This window comes from Physeter macrocephalus, chromosome 14, assembly GCF_002837175.3.
Source record: "Physeter macrocephalus isolate SW-GA chromosome 14, ASM283717v5, whole genome shotgun sequence".
Classification (NCBI taxonomy): domain Eukaryota; kingdom Metazoa; phylum Chordata; class Mammalia; order Artiodactyla; family Physeteridae; genus Physeter; species Physeter macrocephalus.
In genome coordinates, this window is record NC_041227.1 from 96,739,412 (window position 1) to 96,760,665 (window position 21,254).

Consider the following 21,254-nt stretch of genomic DNA (forward strand, 5'->3'; position numbering starts at 1 on the left):
TTTTTATGGCTGAGTAATATTCCATTGTATATATGTGCCACATCTTCTTCATCCTTTCATCTGTTGATGGACACTTGGGTTGCTTCCATGTCCTGGCTATTGCACATAGTGCTGCAGTGAACATTGTAGTACATGTCTCTTTTGGAATTATGGTTTTCTCATCGTTCTCAGTGGTGAAAAACTGAAACCACTTCCTCTGAGATCAGGAATAAGACAAGTTTGCCCACTCTCACCACTATTATTCAATATAGTTTTGGAAGTTTTAGTCATGGCAATCAGAGAAGAAAAAGAAATAAAAGGAACCCAAATTGGAAAAGAAGAAGTAAGACTGCCACTGTTTGCAGACGACCTTCTCATTATTATTATATGTGTTATGGTGATCTGTGATCAGTGATCTCTGATGTTACTACTGCAAAAAGATTATGACTCGCTGAAGGCTCAGATGATGGTTAGCATTTTTCACCAATAAAAGTGTTTTTAAATTAAGGTATGTACATTCTTTTTACATTTTATTTTACTGCATACTTAGCAGACTATAGTATTATGTGAAGATAACTTGTATGTGCGCTGGGATACCAAAAGTTCATGTAATTTACTTTATTGCAATATTCGCTTTATTTGTGGTGATCTGGAACCAAACCTGCAGTATCTCTGAGGTATGCCTGTATTCAGGCAAAACATTCAGATTTTAGGTCATCCAGAAAGGGTATTTGTAAGAATGAAAATATCCAGTGCTTCAGTGAGGCAAGCTCTTTCACTCATTAGTTGGTGGGACCATACACCAGCAAAATCTTTCTGGAAGCCATTTGATAACAGGTATAGAAAATCTTAAAAGTACGCATCTTTTAACCCAACAATTTTTGTGTCTATGAGTTTATTCCAAGAAAATAATCGAGGATGTTTACAAATACTTAATAGTAGTAATAGCAGTAGCAGTAATAATAACAACAGGTATCATTATTGAACTTGGTGTCAGGCACTACTCTAAGTAAACAGAGATGTGCCCTGCAATGGGACCTGTAAGAATGTATCACTGGAAATACCCAAACATCCAGTAGTAGCAGACAGATTGAGGAAGCTCTAGTAAATCATATTAAGGACTAAGTCAGTTATTACAAATAGGTAAATAAGTGTTTACACGTGTAAAGTTATAACAAAAAATATTATACAACGGTATGTTATGATTTAAATTTATACATAATATAAAAGAAAAGTATATTTTAAAACTATAAAAGGATGTATATTTTTTCACGATTCTACATGAACTTGTATTGCTATTACTTATGTACTATAAAACCAATAAAATTCTTTGAAATCTAGAGGGTTATTTCTTAAAAAAAGATATTTCTAGCAATTTCAAAAATCCTCTAAAATGTCAAGCATATGACCAAGTATATGAAGAGAAACAAGATGCACTACATGGATTATCCATAATTCTTGATACCAAGTGGTTAATGGTTTAGATGGTGACAGTGGAGAACTAGAAATTTTTTTATGAATCAGAAAGCAACACAGTTTGTATCTCCTCTGCAATCTTTGTGGTTATACAGTTTATTCCTTTAAGAACAATTAATTTTGGAGGTTCTGGTTTAGGCAACATCACTGATTCTTCCAACTTGACATTGAATCTCTACTAAGGCACAGAACAGGTACTGAAAGCCACGTTCTCACATGTTAAAACCTATTAAGATGTACTATGATAAACACAGTATGATTCTGGCATAGGAATTGACCATGGAACAAAATAGTGAGTCCTGAAATAGATTCAAGCATATATGGGCATTTCATATTCGACAAAGGTGGAATTTCAATTTAGTGGAAAAAAGAGAGGAATTTTTAAAATAAATGGAACTGAATACCTGGAACAAAATAGAGTTGGACCCTTACATCACACCATGTACAAAACGAAATCCCAGATCTATAACTTTTTTCTGGAAGAAACTCAAAAACTATAGAGAAAAAGACATATTTCATTACATTCAGTGAAAAAATTTCACATCAGAGTATACCATGAACAGAATCAAATGACAAATGACAGCTTGGGAAAAATAGCTGCAACACACAAAGATAATAGCTCCCAGCAATTACTAAGAAAAAGGCAAACAATCCAACAGAAAAATGGGCCACTGATAAAAATGAGTAACAGAGGAAGCAATCCAAAAAGCCAGTAAACACACCCTTGCTAGTAATCATGAAAATAAAAGGTGAAATAGTAGAAACGAGGTAGCATTCCTTACTGATAAGGATGGAAAAAATTCACACACTTGGTGTGTTACCTTTGGATGGTGGGATTTTAGGCGGTTTCCCATGGATTTCCTTATACTTTTCATTACGGTTTGAATCTGTTTTTACAATGAGCGCACTTTAATTATATAATTAAAAAGACAAAGCTAATTTTTATTTAAAAAGGAAATTAAAAAAATCAATTGTTGGGGAGTCTTGTTTAAAATAGCATCTCCTGATGCTGCCTCTACAGCTTCACACTACATTCCCATAAGCAAACAGAAAAATTGAAAACACGTCACATGGAAAGTTAGGTGACTGATGACCTCTTCCCAGAAACTGAAATTCTCACTAATTTTATGGCCTGTGGAGTTGGTTCGAAGAACATAATCAGTAGATCACGTATATCGTACTCTAGGATGGTCTGCCTGAGAATTTAGAGGGAGGTCATCCCCTACTCACTGCCTTATGGTTAAGAAACGCAAGATCTACACCACAGAGAAGACTGGACAGCTTTCCCTCCAGGGCGCAGGTGATAGTTTTTGAAGCAGCCATCCGTTGTCTTTTAGAATCTCTCTTTTCTAGGTAGAAATTCTAATTTCTCACCAGAAAGCAAGCAGAAGTGCTGTAGAGAGGACTGAGAAAGGACAAGTCCTAGTAGGCGTGTATATCTGGAATTCTACCTTTTCTATAAGAGCTGGGCCCTGGGGTGGGGAGGGACAGGGTGGGCCCCATCTTTGGCTGACAGAGCTGCAATAGGTGAAAGTCTGTGGGACACTGACAGTTGTGAAAGAAGTAAACAAAATGCCGACGTAGATTTAAGAAGAGGATTCTACCAGCCAACAAGTGGAAAGAAAGTGAGTTCACGGTAGGGTGACTATTGTATAGTTTGTTACCCATGCTGGGACACTTTGAGAGTGAAAGGTTTCCTACTAATATTTACAACAGACCACAGTCAGAAACCAGAACTGTCCCAACCAAATTGAGAGGCCAAGCCCTGAGTCTGGTCAATGTCTTGGATAGGTATGAAGAAGAAAGACAAAGTATCAGATCTGCAAAAACAAAAGATCCCACTGGTAAGTAGGGAAGATCAAAAGTAAGGATTTGGGTGAAAATAACTTACTATGGCAGACAAAAAACAGAGATTCACCTTGCAAATTTACAAGCTGTCTTGAGAAAGAAAACAGAACTGAGTAAAAGCAATATTAAAAAAAAAACAATTAATAGAAGGAAACTGTTCTAAGATGAAACAGAATTTAGTGTTCCACTCCAAAAGTTTTCCTGAGTTCTAGGAAAAATAAATGAACGAGACCAACACTCAGAAACATCTTGGCAATTGGAAGGGAACTTTTATAATCTGCACATGATATAATCTTTTACCCAGAAAAACTAATAGAATCAACAAATATGAATCAAGAAACATTTCATTCTGGATGCTGTTAAACCAACATAAGCCAATATTACTTCTCTATAACAACACTGACACATAGAAAATATAATAAAAACACAATAATAAAAGCACAGCAGCTACAAAAACAATAAAATATCTAGAAATTAACTATGACTTCATAAGACCTCTCTAAGTCTAAAAGTCAATAAAATGATTTAAATAAGCCTATTCAATACTCTTCAGATGATTTAATATTATAAAAATGTTAATCCTTTCAAATTAACCTATAAATTCAATGCAATCCTAATAAAAAGTATTGTTGAATTTAATGAACTCAATAAACACAGATTAAAATTTCTATTACAGAATAAAGGTCTATGTATAGAATAATCAACCTCAATAAAGAAGAGCAGAGAAGATGGGCTTATCCTACCACATACTAAAACATACTACAATAAAAACTATGTGGCGGGGCTTCCCTGGTGGCGCAGTAGTTGCGCGTCCGCCTGCCGATGCAGGGGAACCGGGTTCGCGCCCCGGTCTGGGAGGATCCCACATGCCGCGGAGCGCTAGTAGGCGTGTATATCTGGAATTCTACCTTTTCTATAAGAGCTGGGCCCTGGGGTGGGGAGGGACAGGGTGGGCCCCATCTTTGGCTGACAGAGCTGCAATAGGTGAAAGTCTGTGGGACACTGACAGTTGTGAAAGAAGTAAACAAAATGCCGACGTAGATTTAAGAAGAGGATTCTACCAGCCAACAAGTGGAAAGAAAGTGAGTTCACGGTAGGGTGACTATTGTATAGTTTGTTACCCATGCTGGGACACTTTGAGAGTGAAAGGTTTCCTACTAATATTTACAACAGACCACAGTCAGAAACCAGAACTGTCCCAACCAAATTGAGAGGCCAAGCCCTGAGTCTGGTCAATGTCTTGGATAGGTATGAAGAAGAAAGACAAAGTATCAGATCTGCAAAAACAAAAGATCCCACTGGTAAGTAGGGAAGATCAAAAGTAAGGATTTGGGTGAAAATAACTTACTATGGCAGACAAAAAACAGAGATTCACCTTGCAAATTTACAAGCTGTCTTGAGAAAGAAAACAGAACTGAGTAAAAGCAATATTAAAAAAAAAACAATTAATAGAAGGAAACTGTTCTAAGATGAAACAGAATTTAGTGTTCCACTCCAAAAGTTTTCCTGAGTTCTAGGAAAAATAAATGAACGAGACCAACACTCAGAAACATCTTGGCAATTGGAAGGGAACTTTTATAATCTGCACATGATATAATCTTTTACCCAGAAAAACTAATAGAATCAACAAATATGAATCAAGAAACATTTCATTCTGGATGCTGTTAAACCAACATAAGCCAATATTACTTCTCTATAACAACACTGACACATAGAAAATATAATAAAAACACAATAATAAAAGCACAGCAGCTACAAAAACAATAAAATATCTAGAAATTAACTATGACTTCATAAGACCTCTCTAAGTCTAAAAGTCAATAAAATGATTTAAATAAGCCTATTCAATACTCTTCAGATGATTTAATATTATAAAAATGTTAATCCTTTCAAATTAACCTATAAATTCAATGCAATCCTAATAAAAAGTATTGTTGAATTTAATGAACTCAATAAACACAGATTAAAATTTCTATTACAGAATAAAGGTCTATGTATAGAATAATCAACCTCAATAAAGAAGAGCAGAGAAGATGGGCTTATCCTACCACATACTAAAACATACTACAATAAAAACTATGTGGCATTAGTATGAAAAGAGGCAGATACAAAAATGGAACAGAATAGAGCACTCAGAAACAGAATACATATATATGTATATGTATATATATATAAACTTCAAACACAATAAAAGTGGCACCACAAATCAATAGAGAAAGAACAGATTACTTAGTATTTAGATGGTATTGAGAAAACTTGCTCACCATATAGAAGAAAGTGAAACTGGATTCCTAGAGAGAACCACATACATAGATGGATTCTGAATGGATTAAAGACCTAAATGTGAAAGGTAAAACTATACAGTTCATAGATGAAAACATAGGATAGTACCTTTGTGACCTAGATACAAGGAAAGCCCTCTTAAATAAAATTCCAAGGCACAAAATATAAGGCCAAAAAAAAAAAAAAATCAAAGAATTTGATTATGTCAAAATTAAGGATTCTCTTCAACAAAGCACATTAGAAAGTTCATTAGAATGCCGACAGAATAGGAGAATATATTTATAATATCTAAAGTGAGTAAGAGATTAATGTCTAAAATAGTCAAGGAATGCCTGCTAATCAACAAGAAAATGATACCAATTACAGGAGAAAAATGGATAAAAGATGTGAACAGCTTATAGGAAACCCCAAAAAGCAAACAAGCATTTAATGAGATGTTCAAATTCAACAGTAATCAGAGAAATAGGAAATAAAACAACAATGAGATACCATTATACTTACCAGTCTGGCAAAATTTAGGTACCTGGATGATACTGGTAAGGATGTGGGCACATAGTAACCTCAACATACAAACGGGTGATGTGCAAACTGGCAGACGTTCTGGAGAGGAGCCTGGCACTACTGACGCCAATTAGGTCTACATATACCCAATGACCCAGCCACCTTCCCCCTGATGGATACCCCAAGGACATTCTCCTAGAGGAACACGCTTTCTTTTTATATGCATCTGTAATTTTTTTACATTAAAATGGTTCAATCAGAAGGTATGGAAATGGGTAAGAGGGATAAAAAGATATACCTGAGTGACTGAATGAAATGAGAAGGGGCCCTGCACAGATCAGTGATGACAGGTACCACGGTCTTACGAGGACCGCTGAGTCAGCACCGCACACCTTGGCAAGTGCTGGCGGTGGCTCGTGATGGGTGAGGGAGGTGGTCTCACACAGGCTGGCCAAGCTTTTAAATTATAAGATAGAAAAAGTCCTTTATGCAGTTAAGCTGAGGGAAACAACTCAGTTAACTGCAAGAGACGAAGACCAGACTGCTTCAGACATCTCTCTGATTCTAAATACCAGAAGACAAAATAGCTTCAGAGTTTTGAGGATAAAATAATTTTGAGTTCACACAGCCCAGTAAGTTTTCCATGTGTGGAGGCAACAGAAAACACTCTTAAGATACGCACAGATGCAAAAAATACACCATCGTGAACATTTCTTGAATCAAAGAAAACATTCAACTCATCTTTAAGAACATAAAAGTAAGGCCTTATCCTTATATATAAAACATTAAATTACCTTTTGTAGAAAGAGGACAATCCTTACAAGCATCTGGGCACGGAGCTCTTCCAAGGTAAACAATGTTTGGGGTGTTCGAATGAAAATTTTGGTCTTCCCATAAGCTACATCATCCTGAAAGCCACAATGTTTAATCAGTTTCTTGACAGCCTCTTTGTCGGAAGGGAGGTCATGGTTGGGCCAGGTGAATTCAGAGATCATTTTGTACCTGGATGAAAAAAAGAACAGGGCACGGATTAATGGAGAAAAACCACGTGGTATCAATAGATGAAGAAAAGCTATCCAATAAAATTCAAGATGCTTCATAGAAAGAAAGAAAAAAAAACTTCTTAGCAAACTAGGAATAGGGATGAATTTCATCAGCCTGATAAGAGTCATAAAAAAAGGCTTCAATAAAATACAACACTCCTTCAATAAAATACAACACTCACTAAACAAGGATTAGAAGGGTATTCCTTAACTTAATAAAAGCTATTTGCCAAAACTTGCAGCAAATATTATTTGTAATGTGGCAACCTTGGAAGCATTGTCTTTACAAACAGAAACAAGAAAAGGATGCCTCTATCATGGGTTTTTGAACTGGTAAATGACTGGGGAAGGAACAAAACATTACTTATGAACAATATGACTCGCTTCAAAGGACATCAAGCAGATCTTCAGATAAACTATCATCTCTAAAAGAAAACTAAGCACAGTTCTGCACATAAGGTCAATACACAGATCATTTGCAATTCTACATACAAGCAGCCAACAGTTCCTCAATACGTGGCCCTCTCATAGGTTAGTTTACTACACACCAGCTTCTTCGTGAGGGTGACCACGAGCAGGACAGTAGTCACAGAGACTCAGCCTTTTGTAGCCTAATCTCACGAGCGGCATCCCATCACTTTTGACATATTCCATTTTGCTAGAAGCAATTCACTAGGGCCAGCCCACACTCACAGGAAGGGGATTACACAGACATGAATACCAGTAGGTGGGGATCACTGGGACCAGCTCAGAAGGCTGCCTACTGCAGTGTTTTTCCTCCACCCTTGGTGCAAAGTTGTTTAATACATGTAGTCAAATTTCGTAATGTTTTTCACACACTGCATCTGAATTTTAAGTCATAGTGAGAAAGGCTTTCCTCACATTCAGGTTACAGAGTGATTCACCTAAGGGTTTTTCTAGTACTGATATGTTTTCATATTTTACATTTAGATCTCTGATCCATTTGGAGTTTATTTTGATATGGATCCATATGATACGGATCCAACTTCTGACAAAAGGCTATTTCTGATATTATTTACTAAAACGTCTGTCCTTCTCCCTCTGATTTAATATGCCATTTTATCATATGCTAAATTTTCATATGGCCTTCAGTTCATTTCTGGGCTTTCTGGTCTGTTTCATTGCTTCGTCTGTCCCCCTGCCCCATCAGTACTGCAAATTTCTAATTATAGATGTTATAAGTATATTTTAATATCTGGTGGCCTCTTCTCCTTCTTTTCCTTTTTAAAGGTATTTCTAGATATTCCTATGTGTTCATTTTTCTATTTGAACTTTAGAATCAATTTGCATAGTTCCAGGGAAAAACAATCACAAAACAAATGAATCCTTTCTGGTATTTTTATTGGGTTCCCATGTTAAATCCATTAAATTTAGCTATGATGTTGAGTTGTCCTATCCAAGAACAAGGGATATCATTCCGTTAGTTCAAGTCTACTTTCGTGCCTTTCAGGAGTCTTCATGTTTTCCTCCTAGGGCTGTACACATTTCTGGTTAAGATACTATGTATCTAAGGGGCATCTGATCCCATCTTCTTGATGTCTCTCTCTTTTCCTGATTTCCGTCTTAGCTTCCACAACAGCACACTCTCCCTAGCTTCCTTCTGTCTCTCTGAATATTTCTTCTCAATCTCATTTTCTGGCAACTCCTCATTACTGGACCCCCAAATGTTGGAGTGTCCCAGAGCTCATATCAGGCCCTCTTCTCTCTACGTACAACCTCCCACATCGCTTCCTCTATTCCATCCACTTTATTTTTCAACTCACGCATTTATTATCCCAAGCCCAGTTCTCAGTTCTGAGCTTCAGACTCACATATCCAATGCCTAATTAGCCCTAAAGGCATCTTAAATTCCTCTTTCAGTCCTTTCTAACCCAATGTACTCAGTTACTAAAGCCAGAATCCTGGGAGTCATATTTGATCTCTTCTCTTCTCTATCATTCCTTCTAATCCATCATCAAGTCTATTGACTCCACCTCCAAAATATATTTAAAATTCAACTATTCTCATCTTTACTGCTACAATCCTAATATAAGCCACCATCAAGTTTACTACAATAGACTCCTAACCTGTTTTCCGTTTCCTCTTCAATCCATTCTGCATATTTAGCAGCCAAAGTAGTATTCCAAAAAGCCTCACATCATTTTTATCTTTTACTGCTCTCCTGCTTTCATTATTCTACTCCAGTCACCTTGGCCTTCTTTAGGGTCCTGTAATGCGGTTGCCTCTTTCTTGCTTTGGAGACTTTGCATATGCTGTTCCCACTGCCTGGAATGCTCTCTAATCTACTCTTTGAAAGGCTGAGCCTCTTTATAGTCTTTTTTTGATTTTCCTTCATCAACCATCAACCCTCACCCCCATTATTCCTCTCTAGGGCAGCCAGATGGGTTTCTCTTCCTCACACCATTCATCACAGTTTGTAATCATATTGATTTGTGTGTTTGTCTGCTGAATGTCAGTCTATGGGTACCACAAAGGCAGGAATTTTGTTTTGTTCCCCACTATATGCCATGTGCCTATCGTGTTGTCCACCATACAATGAGGAACGAGATATCTACTGAATGAAAGAATGGAAGAAAATACATTTAAAAGTCTAGTCACTTGCCAGATAAGAGACAGAAACCGAAACCAAAGAGTTCTAATATGAAGAGAAAGGTAATATTAAGCAACGTCACGTGAAAAAAGGAAATAAAATCTAAAAACTTCCAAATTCATTACAAAACGATCGATAGAATAAGAGTCAACAGGGAGTAACGGCATTTGTTTAAAGTTTTAGGCATGTTGCAGAAACTAGAAGCAATCCTACTGCCACACTGCTCAGCTAACACGTCAGGGTAACGGCGCCCTTCCTTTCTTCCTGACGGTCAAGGGCATGCCCCAAGCTCTTCAGCAAACCAGCATCCTGAACTTGCAAATTAAAAAGCTAAATTCATCTGCTTTCTGACAACTGGTTTTACCTCCCTGAAAGACTTTAGCAGCTTTTAAGGTTATCAGTACATTTAAAATCCTTCTCTCTCTTTTTCAATAAAAGAATGAAAATGAAAGTGACAAGTAGAAATTCAGGTTCAAAGCTAGCTTACAAAAAATCTGCAGAATCTAAAAGCACAAACTCATTGCAGAAAATATTACTTTTTCTCCCACCAGGACTGAAAACATTCATCCAATGTCCTACACACCTTCCATCCTACCCCATGTCCCACTGTTAATTAGTTCAATCAGTATGACAATAAAATAAAATGTCAATTTTTCAACGTGAACAAACTCATTTTGTGTAAAGTGGCAGATAAACACAGCCTGCAGAGGAGGGACAGGCCATCTTCCCAGATGCACATCCCACCATCTCATCCAGCACTCTTCCTAGATGACTCTAGTAGAGAGGACCTAATCTCAACTTAGAGTGTCATCAACTGGAGAGACTTCAGTCTTTCCACAATTCTGTCTTTTAAGGGGCAAGTCTGACACTTTTATTGTGATTATTAATATGTTTCCATTTTCTCAACTTCTCATTTAATGTTTTCTAGTTGTGCTTTCTCTTTGTTGCTTTTTACCCTATTTTCTCTTGGGCAGACTGAGTTTTCTTTATGCCATTTTATTCCTTCCTCTGATAAAGCCGCACATTCAGTTGTGAGGCGGTGCACTGTTAAAGACGATAGGTTCAGGAGCCAACTGCCTGAGTTCAGACACGGCTATACCACTACTTGGCTCCGTGACCTGAGGCAAGTTCCTTAACCTTTCTGTGCCTCGGTTTCCTCACCTGCATAAAATGGGGGTAACACACTCTCCTCATCTGGTTGTCAGCTTTACGGACAGACTACATGCAGACTGTTTGAAACGGTGCTGGGTACCTATGGTGTGAGTACTTCACAGTGTCAGCACTATTATTATTATCATTCTGAAAAACTAAATATGTAAAAATCTATTTATGTAAAAATACATACCTTTTCCTGTCTAGTTAATTAACATCTCTATTCTTCCCATAAGGAGTACAGAAGTCTTTACTTCTCTCTATTTCTCACTACTATTTTAATTTTTGTTGCAAATGATTACTACAGACTTCTTTTTCCCCCTTACAATCAATATTTGTTCAGATTTCACAAAAAGTTTTACCTACTTATTTGTTCAGTGTTGCTTTTTTTCTTTCTTTTTTTTTTCAATGTTGCTTTTTTGCATTCCATATTTTCCTCCTGCATTTATTCTCCTTTTTGCTAAAGTATATACTCTAGAGATTTTTCAGAGGGTCTATGACCCTCTCAGAATAGTAAACTTTCTGAGCCTATATATGTCAGAAAACGTGTTTATCTTGCCCACACTCTTGAATGATAACTTGGCATGGAATAAAATTCTAAGGCTAAACTTCACTCCCCTTCACTATGAAGATACTGCTCCTTTGTCTGTTTACACTGACTGTTGCTGATGAGAAGTCTGATGTCAGTATGAGTCTCATTCGCTCACAGGTAGTTTGCCTTTCTTCTTGGGAGCTCTAAGCATTTTTATTTATGTCTAACATTCTGAAAGTGAACATAATGTACGTAAGTTTCATTAAAAAACTTCATATGTTTTATACTCAGTGTATTCTTCCATTCTGACCCCTAGCCTCTTCTTTCCTTCTGGAGCTCCAGTTAGATGGCTTTTGGCCCTCCTGGATCAACCTTACACGCGGCTTGACCTTTCTTTAGTACTTCCCATCTCTTTTTCTTTGTGATGAGGTCTGGAAGAAGTCTTCAGCTTGATCTTCTAGCTCACTAAGTTGTTTAAAAGAAGTTTAGTTAAGAAAAATATTTTTCTAATTGTGGTAAACTTTATGTATAGTAAAATGCACACATTTAAGTACACGAATCAGTAAGTTTGAAAAATGTGTACACCCGAGGAACTGACACGCCAGTCAAGATACAGATCATCTCCATAACCGCAAAGAGTTCCCCCATTGCCCTTCCCCCTTTCCAGTCAAACCCAACCCAGAGCAAAGCACTGCTCTGATTTCTATCTGTTCTTAAACTTCATGTAAATGGCAGCATCAAGAAATTACTCTTTGGCGACTCCTTTTCAGCATAATGTTTTATTCATCCATGTTGTTGCTGTATTAGCCATTCATTCTCTTTAATGCTGATTAGTAACCATTGTATGATTACACTACAAATTGCTGACTCCTTCTATTGATGGACAATTCACTCTTTCATTGTGCTTGATCTGGTTTTCATTTTCTAAATCTCTAATTAGTTCTTTTTAATAACTACCTGTTCTTGTTTCTAACTCTGTATTCCTATTTTAGGACCATAATTCTCTCCTTTACCTCTTGGAGAATATGAAATAGGTTTATTCTAATGTCTTTCACTCCTTGCTCTGGTCCCTTGGGGGTGAGGTTTTTTATTTGTTGAGCTTATTGTCTCTTTTTCATTGGTATGGCCTTTCTCAGATGTTTGTTATCTCGTCTCCTTCCCCAGAGTCCTTCTATGTACGTGTACATCTTGGCCTTTGTTGGCCTCTTGTTCGGTGGCTACTTTTGCTTCCTGAGTCTTGGACAATATACCTATGATGTCTCCGTTACAGTTGCTGAGGTGGTTACTTGCACTGGCCATTAACCTCCCGGTGCGGCAGCTGGGTAAACTCCAGCACAGTAGCTGAGATGCTTCCTGAATGGCAGCTCAAGCCTCACAAGGCAGTCTTTCCTTAAAACTGTGACCTTGGCTTACTTCTGGGTCTTCATGTCTGCTTCATATTGTATTCAGGAGTGAGTCACATCTTTAAGGTTCACCGAGAATCCCCCTTTTGATTCCACAGTGTGGTTATGCATTAACGTGGCTTTAAATACACATATTTTATATTACTGGGGGATGTTCTGGAGTGGGAATGGGAGATTTAAGCTTGTACTCCTAAGACCATCATATTTGAAATTCATAGGTTCTTTTTAATCTTTTCTATTTTTACATGAGTATTAGAAAACAGAATCCAATCCTTATAGCATGTCTTTCATGCCAAAAAACACACCGAACATCTTGAGTTGAAAGTAAAATAGGTGCATAAAGAGATTAAGAGTGAGGATATGCACTTGCAAAAGTCCTTGTCCCCTCCAAATCAAGCTTGCTTATTCTCTTATTTCAACTTCTTTCCATGGCTTCTATTTTCATGGTGTCATGATAATATATTTTTAGTTAGATAAATATATATTTTAGGTAAATACACTTTTAGTTCAGCCCCATCCTATAGTTACCCATTCCCACCCTGTTCATTCTAATACTTAACTTCTGCTGATCTTATATCTGTGACAGCACAAAAATCAATACAATTGAGTAATTGCTAGAATTCTGAGTAACGACAAGGGACTAACAATCTTCCTATTAATATAATCTGACACTGTTTGAAGTCAAGACTCAGAATGAACACGTCTCTACTCATGACAACACTCCTACTCTACAGCCTCAATTAAAAAAAACCAAATTTAAAGAACAGTATGATTTCAATAAGGAAAATGATCAGTTTTGAGCATAAGCTTTTGATCAATATAAAACGGTTTCAATTTTCTAGGCTATTCTGCTATAAAGTTTTATTCATCCCAAGAGTCTCCAATTAGTGTAAATCCCTTTCACTTCTTCACACAAGTAGTTGAACACTGGTGGAGAACAACAGACAGTGCTCAGTGGTGTCACTGTACACTCATAACCTCAAATGTCAAGTGGGCGCTCAGATCTTCCTAGCAGCAAAACTACCATACACACCTATGCTTTCCCACTCTCCAAAATGAGTATTTTCATTTCCCCTCCCAACCTCCTACACCACATCTCCTAATCTTCACTCTCAGCTCATGACCTTGCCTCATACTTTATTGAGGAAATGGAAGCAATCAGATAGGAACATCTTCATCTTTGCCATCAGCCAAGGTTCGAGGCTTCCTGCATCTGTATTCATATTCTCTACCTTTCATCCTGTTGCTAAGGGTGAAGCATCTCTGCTCCCATCTAAAGCTGACAAACCTTCCACTTGTGCTTGGGATTTCATTCCTTGCCTTCTCAAGGATGTTATTATTACTATTATCTCCCTCCCTCCTGTGTTGCTGGTTTCTCCCTCTGTTCTGAATCATCCCCACCTGCATACAAACATTTTCTAGTATCTCCCTGACCTCACATTCCACTCTGGCTGCTGTTTCTATCTTTCTCTGCTCTCATTCATAGCACACATTCTTGAGTTGTCCAGAGACATCCAACTTCTCACTTCACTTCCCCATCCTGCTCAAATGGGGCTCTGTCCAGCCTTTTCTCCTTTGACCTCTATGTTGCCTAGTCTAATGGTTAAGCTTCTGCTTTTATCTTACTTGATGGCACAGCAACACTTAATATGATAACTGTACTTTTCTTCTTGAAATGCCATCTTCTCTTGGCTTCTGTGACATAACCCTCTTCTGATATTTCTTCTATCTTCTTGGTTGCTTCTTCTCTTCTCTTTGCTGGTTCTTTCATGTCAGACCACAAACCTAAATGTTGGCATGGGCCTCCTCCTCTCTTCTATCCAGTTCCAAGACGTAATATACAATCTGTATATCAATAACTCCAAAATTTCTATTTCCAGCCTGGACTCTTTCCGGAACTCCAGATTTGTATGGCTAATAACTTACTTAGTATTTCTACCTAGACATTTAGTAGCCATTTCAAACCTAACACAGTCAGGAGACAATCTTGATTCCATCTTTGCCCCAGTTCCATGTCCTCCTCCTCAAACTTCTCTTTCCCAATCTTTCTCACCTCAGCAAATGGTACCATGCTTACCCAGATGCTCCAGCCAGAATCTACTTGTTACCCTTCATCCCTCTCTACTCCTCTCTCATCATGCCAATCCATGAGCAAGTTTAGTCCACCTTTCCACAGAACACACCCTGAATCAGTCCACTACTCTTGGATCTACAATAATTCCTTGTTCAAGGCACTCTCGTTGAGCTGCCTCTCCTGGCTTCCTGCAATAGCATCTCTAAATGTCTCCTTGCTTCCTATTCACACAGCAGCCACAGTGATATCTTCAGATATCCAGAAGATTGGGCTGCTCCCTGCATAAAATCCACCAGTGGTTTTCTACCACACTTAGCCAAAATCTAAACTGTTCAGTCTGGATTACAACATTCAACATGATCTGGCCTATGTCCATCTCTGATCTCACCCTACACCACTGCCCTGTCACTCAGCATCCTCCAACCACACTGGATGATGTTTGGTACCTAAAACACCACTTATTATTGCAAGAGAGACTTTTCTCTGCTGTTTCCTCTGCTCCACCTGCTCTTTTCTTTGACCTTTGTATGGCTGACCCCTTCCTGTCATTATTATCTCCTTAGAGACTCTTCTCATCAATCAATATTTTATGTATTTGTTTATTCATATTTTGCGGAATCCGCAATCTACAACATAGGAAATGCTCAATAAATATTTTAAAATAAATGAAAAGATGGAATTTAAAACACTATTTTTATGATACCAGGTGTCAACTATCATTATTGTTAGTAACAATAAATAACAAAAGCAATGACACCTTACATTTATTGAGTGATTACCATATGCCAGGTACCATTCTAAGTACTTCACATATATTACTTCATCCCCCAGCAGCCCTACCAAGTAGTTACCATTATTATTCCCATTAAAAAAATAAATTAATTTCCCCCATTTTATATATAGGAACCTGAGGCATGGAAAGGTTATATGATTTGCCTAAGGTCAAAAAGCTAAGAAATGGCAAGGTCAGGATTCAATCAGTTAGACTAATTTTAGGGCCTCCATGATTAACTACTCAATATCTTGTTATTATTATAGTTAGCAATATCGGTAATGCTAAGCAGCATTAATTGAACATCTACTATGTGCCAGGCACCTAGCCTTTTTACTTTGGTTAATTTAATCCTCACAACAAAAGGCTTATGAGGTAGTGTTACTATACTCATTTTATAGATGCAGAAGGAGAGTCAAAGAAGTTAAATTTCTAGCTCAAGGTCGTGCAGCAAATGAGTAGCATAGCCAGGATTCCAACCCAGCTGTGACTCCAAATCCTTGTTTTTTCTCCTATACTACATGCCCCCACTTTCCCCATGAAGAATAAAATTTTTCCCCATGGTCCGTAAACCACAGACTCAAGGGGACTCCTGCCGATTCTGGTAAGGTCTTTCATAGTTGCAGTTTCCTCAACTCTTCTGTTCATTGAACAAACATTCAGATTGTCTGATAGGAGCTGATGCATCGTTAAACATGGGGAGGACTCCATAATTCTCAGTGTGCTAGCAGGTTTCCTTGGTTAGTCTATTCTCACCTGTGAAGAAACTTCTCATAGGTCTGGCGGAAGGCGAACCCTGCCCGACGCACCCTCACATTTTCCAGGAGTCCAAGATACTCTACTTGATGCCGGCAGCGTTCATCGTCAAAGATCTGTGGGGACTTCTTGTCGTTGGGTTTGATGCAACGTACATAATATGGTTCCTAAAGAAATGAATCGGCAAATGATAAGTTTCACTGGAGAAAAGTCCTGGACTAAAGACATTAACGTGTCATTAGTGTTAGCCGTGTCAAATTAAGCTCTGTGACTCTCATTTCTCAGGCATAGACTTATAAAAAAAATTCTTCCTTTCCCTTCAACTTAAATTTCCCTTCAATTTAATGCCTGGAAATTCTCAGGCATTCAGTTAAAATTTTGTATTATTATATTTTAGGACTCATCAGGAATAGTAGAAACGGGATAAAACTAGGGTGTAAACAATTGAGACATGTAAACATCAAGTTTTTGTGTATTTGCAGAAACATGGTTAAAAGTAACAGAAGGAGTAATTTAATAGAAAGAGGCAGAAGCTGTGGTAAAAATGCATTGTTGAAGAATGTAAAATAATTGGCACAGCCCTGGTACATACTAAGTGCTCCTTTCAGCTTTGAATCATTTGAGTCCTTCAAACTGGAATAGCTTCTTTGGAATATCAGTGCTTTTATGTGCCTAAAAGAAGCAAAGATAAATCTTCCCTAGAGAAAGATTACATAAACTTGGGCCTCCAATTATTTCTATAAACAGTTTTGCAAATATGTTTGGAACAAAATAAAAGTTAACCAGATATATAAGGAGCCAAGATAACATGAATTAGAAATAGCAAAATAACATACAAAATAAAAAGATCTTTAAGGGTCCAGATATTGGAGTTATCAGACAGAAATATTAAAACAACTATGCTTAGCATGTTCAAGATGACAAAAGACAATATTGAGAATTTTTTTAGAGAACCAGAAACTACAAAAAAGAACCAAACCAAGTGGAAAACCTAGGACTTAAAAATACAATAATGGAAATTAAGAACTCAGTGGATCAGTAGAAGAGTAGATTAGAAATTGGTGAAGAAAAAAATTAGTGGACTAGAAGGAAGGTGAGAAGAATTTTCCCAGAATGGATCATGGAGATGGAAAATATAGAAGAGAGGTTAAGAGGCACAGAAGACACCGTGAAGTGGTCTAAGTAACCAGAGTCCCAAAGGGAGGAGACAGAAGGGGCAGAAGCAATATTTGAAGAGCTAATAGCCAAGAACTTTGTAAAACGGATGAAAAACAATCAAGCTGTAACAAACTGAAGAAGTCCTACAAACTGCAAGCAAGATTTAAAAAGAAAAATTTACACCCAGGTCCATCAGTTAAACTGAAAACCAAAGAAGGGCAGCCAGAAGAAAAAAGGCTGATTACCTAAAGGAGCAACAAATAGACTGACAGCTGACTTCTCAAAAGAAAATACGGAATCCAGAAGACAAACGAGTATTGTCTTTGAAATGCTTAAAGAACTGCCAATGTAGAATTTTACACCCAGCAAAAATATTCTTCAAGAAGGAAAACAACATAAAATATTTTCAGAATTTGTCAACATCAGGCCTCAGATATAACAGGATGACGTTCAGGCAGAAGAAGAATGGTCCAAGAGGAAGCTCAGTGATATAGAAAGAGGAAAAAAGAAGTAATAAATGAGTAAATCTAAACAGATATTGACTATACCTAGTAGTAATAATGATGATGATGTCATCATCTTACTGGCTTTATATATATATATACAGATACATAACATATATATCTGTATATCTATCTATATAAATAAATAAATAAATAAATAAAATATTTATAAGTACATGACCAAAAGAGCGCATAAGTTGGGAGGAAGACAAATGGAATTAAGATGCTTTATGGACCTCGCATTGTCCAGGAAGGAGGTAAAAGCACCAAATAAGATTAGATTTCTATAATCCAGAATGACATTGTAATAACTTGAGCAATCACCAAAACAATATTATAATGTAAATCTTCCAAAATAATGTGAATAAATGTAGTAATAAAAAATCATTGCAATACTGAGTGGTAGTGGGGGGGGGTGTAGCAGTGCAAGGAAAGGATGCCTCCCTAGGTTCAACTAAACATTCTGACTCAAAAGACTTACAGCCCGCACTTGGCAGGAGTCTACCCAGGAGGACAAGAACATGGTTTGCCAGCAGGCATGTCAAGGTCGTGCAGCAGCCCATACCGCAGTCAGGTAATAGCTTGGGCACAATAAGATGAGATCCGTATCAGACAGATGTGGGAAGTGCCCTTGGTTTAAAAGCCTCATGCCCCATTGGATTCAATATCTCTTGTAACAACTCTAAAGACATAGCTTCCAGGGTCCTTGAAAGGGACATGCCTAATACATGAGTCATCACACTCAGGAAGCCAAAAGTATGTCATCCCCACCAGATAATTATCATTCTCCCAGTACAGATGCAATTTACCAATAGGGGTAATTTTTATCTTAAGTGATGTTGCCTAGTAATATAGTTGATATACATCATACTAGGTTAACAGGGGAACAGAGCTAGAAATTTAACTGAGGTTATCAAGCGGAAGGCATAGAATTTTGTTTACCTTTTGCCCACAGTAATCAATCAAAAAGGTTAGGAAGCAAAGAAAAAGAAACATAGAAGAGACAAAGAGAAAGCACTAATGAGATGGTTGATTTAAATACAACATACGGTAGCTATGTTAAGAGTAAATGAACTGGGCTTCCCTGGTGGCACGGTGATTAAGAATCCGCCTGCCAATCCAGGGGACACGGGTTCAAGCCCTGGTCTGGGAAGATCCCACATGTGCGGAGCAACTAAGCCCATGCGCCACAACTACTGAGCCTGCACTCTAGAGCCTGCGAGCCACAACAACTGAAGCCCACATGCCTAGAGTCCGTGCTCCGCAACAAGAGAAGCCACCACAATGAGAACCCCACACACCGCAACGAAGAGTAGCCCCCGCTTGCCGCAACTAGAGAAGGCCTGCACACAGCAACAAAGACCCAACGCAGCCAAAAATAAATAAAATAAATAAACTTATTAAAAAAAAAGAATAAATGAACTAAATGATTTATTTGAAAGACAAAGATGGTCAGAAGGGATAAAAAACAAAACTAACTATATGCTATTTATGAGGGACAAACTTGAAACATAAGGATATGGAAAGGTTGAAAGTAAAATGGTGGAAAAGGATAGACCATGCAAGCCCTGGCCAAAAGAAAAGCTGCTTTTAACTTTTTTGTTCATGCAAAGCTGACTTTAAGGCAAAAAGCAATATAAAGACATTTCACAGTGATAAATGACTCAAACACTAGGAAGATATAACAGTTCTAACTTGAATAAGTCTAATAAATTCTCAAAATATTTAAAGCAAAAATGGAAGGTATAACAAGAAGTAGAAAAGTTCAGAATCAAAGTAGGTTTTTTTTTTTTTTTTTTTTTTTTTTGTGGTACGCGGGCCTCTCACTGTTGTGGCCTCTCCCGCTGCGGAGCACAGGCTCCGGACGTGCAGGCTCAGCGGCCATGGCTCACGGGCCCAGCCACTCCGCGGCATGTGGGATCTTCCTGGACCAGGGCACGAACCCATGTCCCCTGCATCGACAGGCGGACTCCCAACCACTGCGCCACCAGGGAAGCCCCAAAGTAGGTTTTATCACACGTTTCAGCACTGACAAAACAAAGTAATTAGTAAGAATGCAGAAACACTGGACAATAATAATATGACTAGCAAACTAATGGATGTGTACAGAATATTAAATGCAAATAATTTTAATACATAAACAAAACATACAAAGAAAACGTCACAAATTTCTAAGGACTGAAATCACACAGAGTCTATCCTCTGATCAAATGAGATTAAGCTAGAAATCAAGAGCAAGAAGATAATTAGAAAATCTAATATGATTGGAAATTAAGAAATATACTTCTAAATTAGCCTCGGGTCCAAAAGAAAATTACACTATGAATTAGAAAATATTTTGAACTCAATAATTTATGCAATCATGTGGGCAAAGTAATCTTAGCGTAAGGTATCATTTGAGTAGTATAAGTAACTTTACTAAACAGAAACCAGTTGAATGGAATTTTACCAGTATTGACTGATTATGCACAGGAAGTGGTAACACTGGAATAGACACTTCATGACCAGCTAAGGGGGGGCGGTGAATGTCCTTTCATCCTGGTTAGTAACATAAAAACCTTCAGATAAGGAAGCTAGTGGAAATACTTTCTCTATATTTAATCAGCATTCTGTTTCAATTTATAAACGCCGCCTCTTCTCTCCTTTGTAAATATCCAGATTGACTCAACCTAAGAAATCCTAAATTTGACAAATTCTAAGTGTCTTATTAAGGTTAAATTCCCAAAGTTGACAGTGATCTTATTATCTTGCACTTACAAACCTGTTTCTCCCTATATTTTTGTGAAAAACATCCTTTGCCAAAGTATACCAATCAGTATATGTATTAGGCAGAAGATAACCTGATTTAGATAGATATTCATCTATTGACATTTAACATGTGTTGAACAGTATCAAATAGAGTCAAAAGCAAATTCAAGTTCATTTAATAATTTACTGACCGTCTGTTCAGAGTGCTTTATGAGGTATCAAGAAGTATATAAAATTAGAAGTCATTCATTAGATTCAAAAGACTTATAATCTAGGTGGCGATAAGACATGCATTTAAAAACACTGTGTGCTATAGTTAATAATACTGTATTGTATATTTGAAAGCTGCTGAGAGAGTAAATCTTAAAAAGTTCTCATCACAGGGAAAAAAAGTGTAACTGTGCATGGTGATGGA

The 21,254-nt window shown here is 37.4% G+C and overlaps 1 protein-coding gene across 2 annotated transcripts in view; it reads right to left on the reverse strand.

Moving 5' to 3' along the window:
• Positions 1 to 21,254, reverse strand: part of MYO1D (myosin ID) — a 356,895-nt gene that overhangs the window by 191,160 nt on the left and 144,481 nt on the right. For both annotated transcript variants that reach the window (XM_024127623.2, XM_024127622.3), the window contains 2 exons: positions 16,431 to 16,597; positions 6,882 to 7,089 (listed from right to left, as the gene is read on the reverse strand). In XM_024127623.2, the coding sequence (XP_023983391.1) occupies positions 6,882 to 7,089; positions 16,431 to 16,597 (375 nt within the window). The remainder of the gene's footprint in view (positions 1 to 6,881; positions 7,090 to 16,430; positions 16,598 to 21,254) is intronic.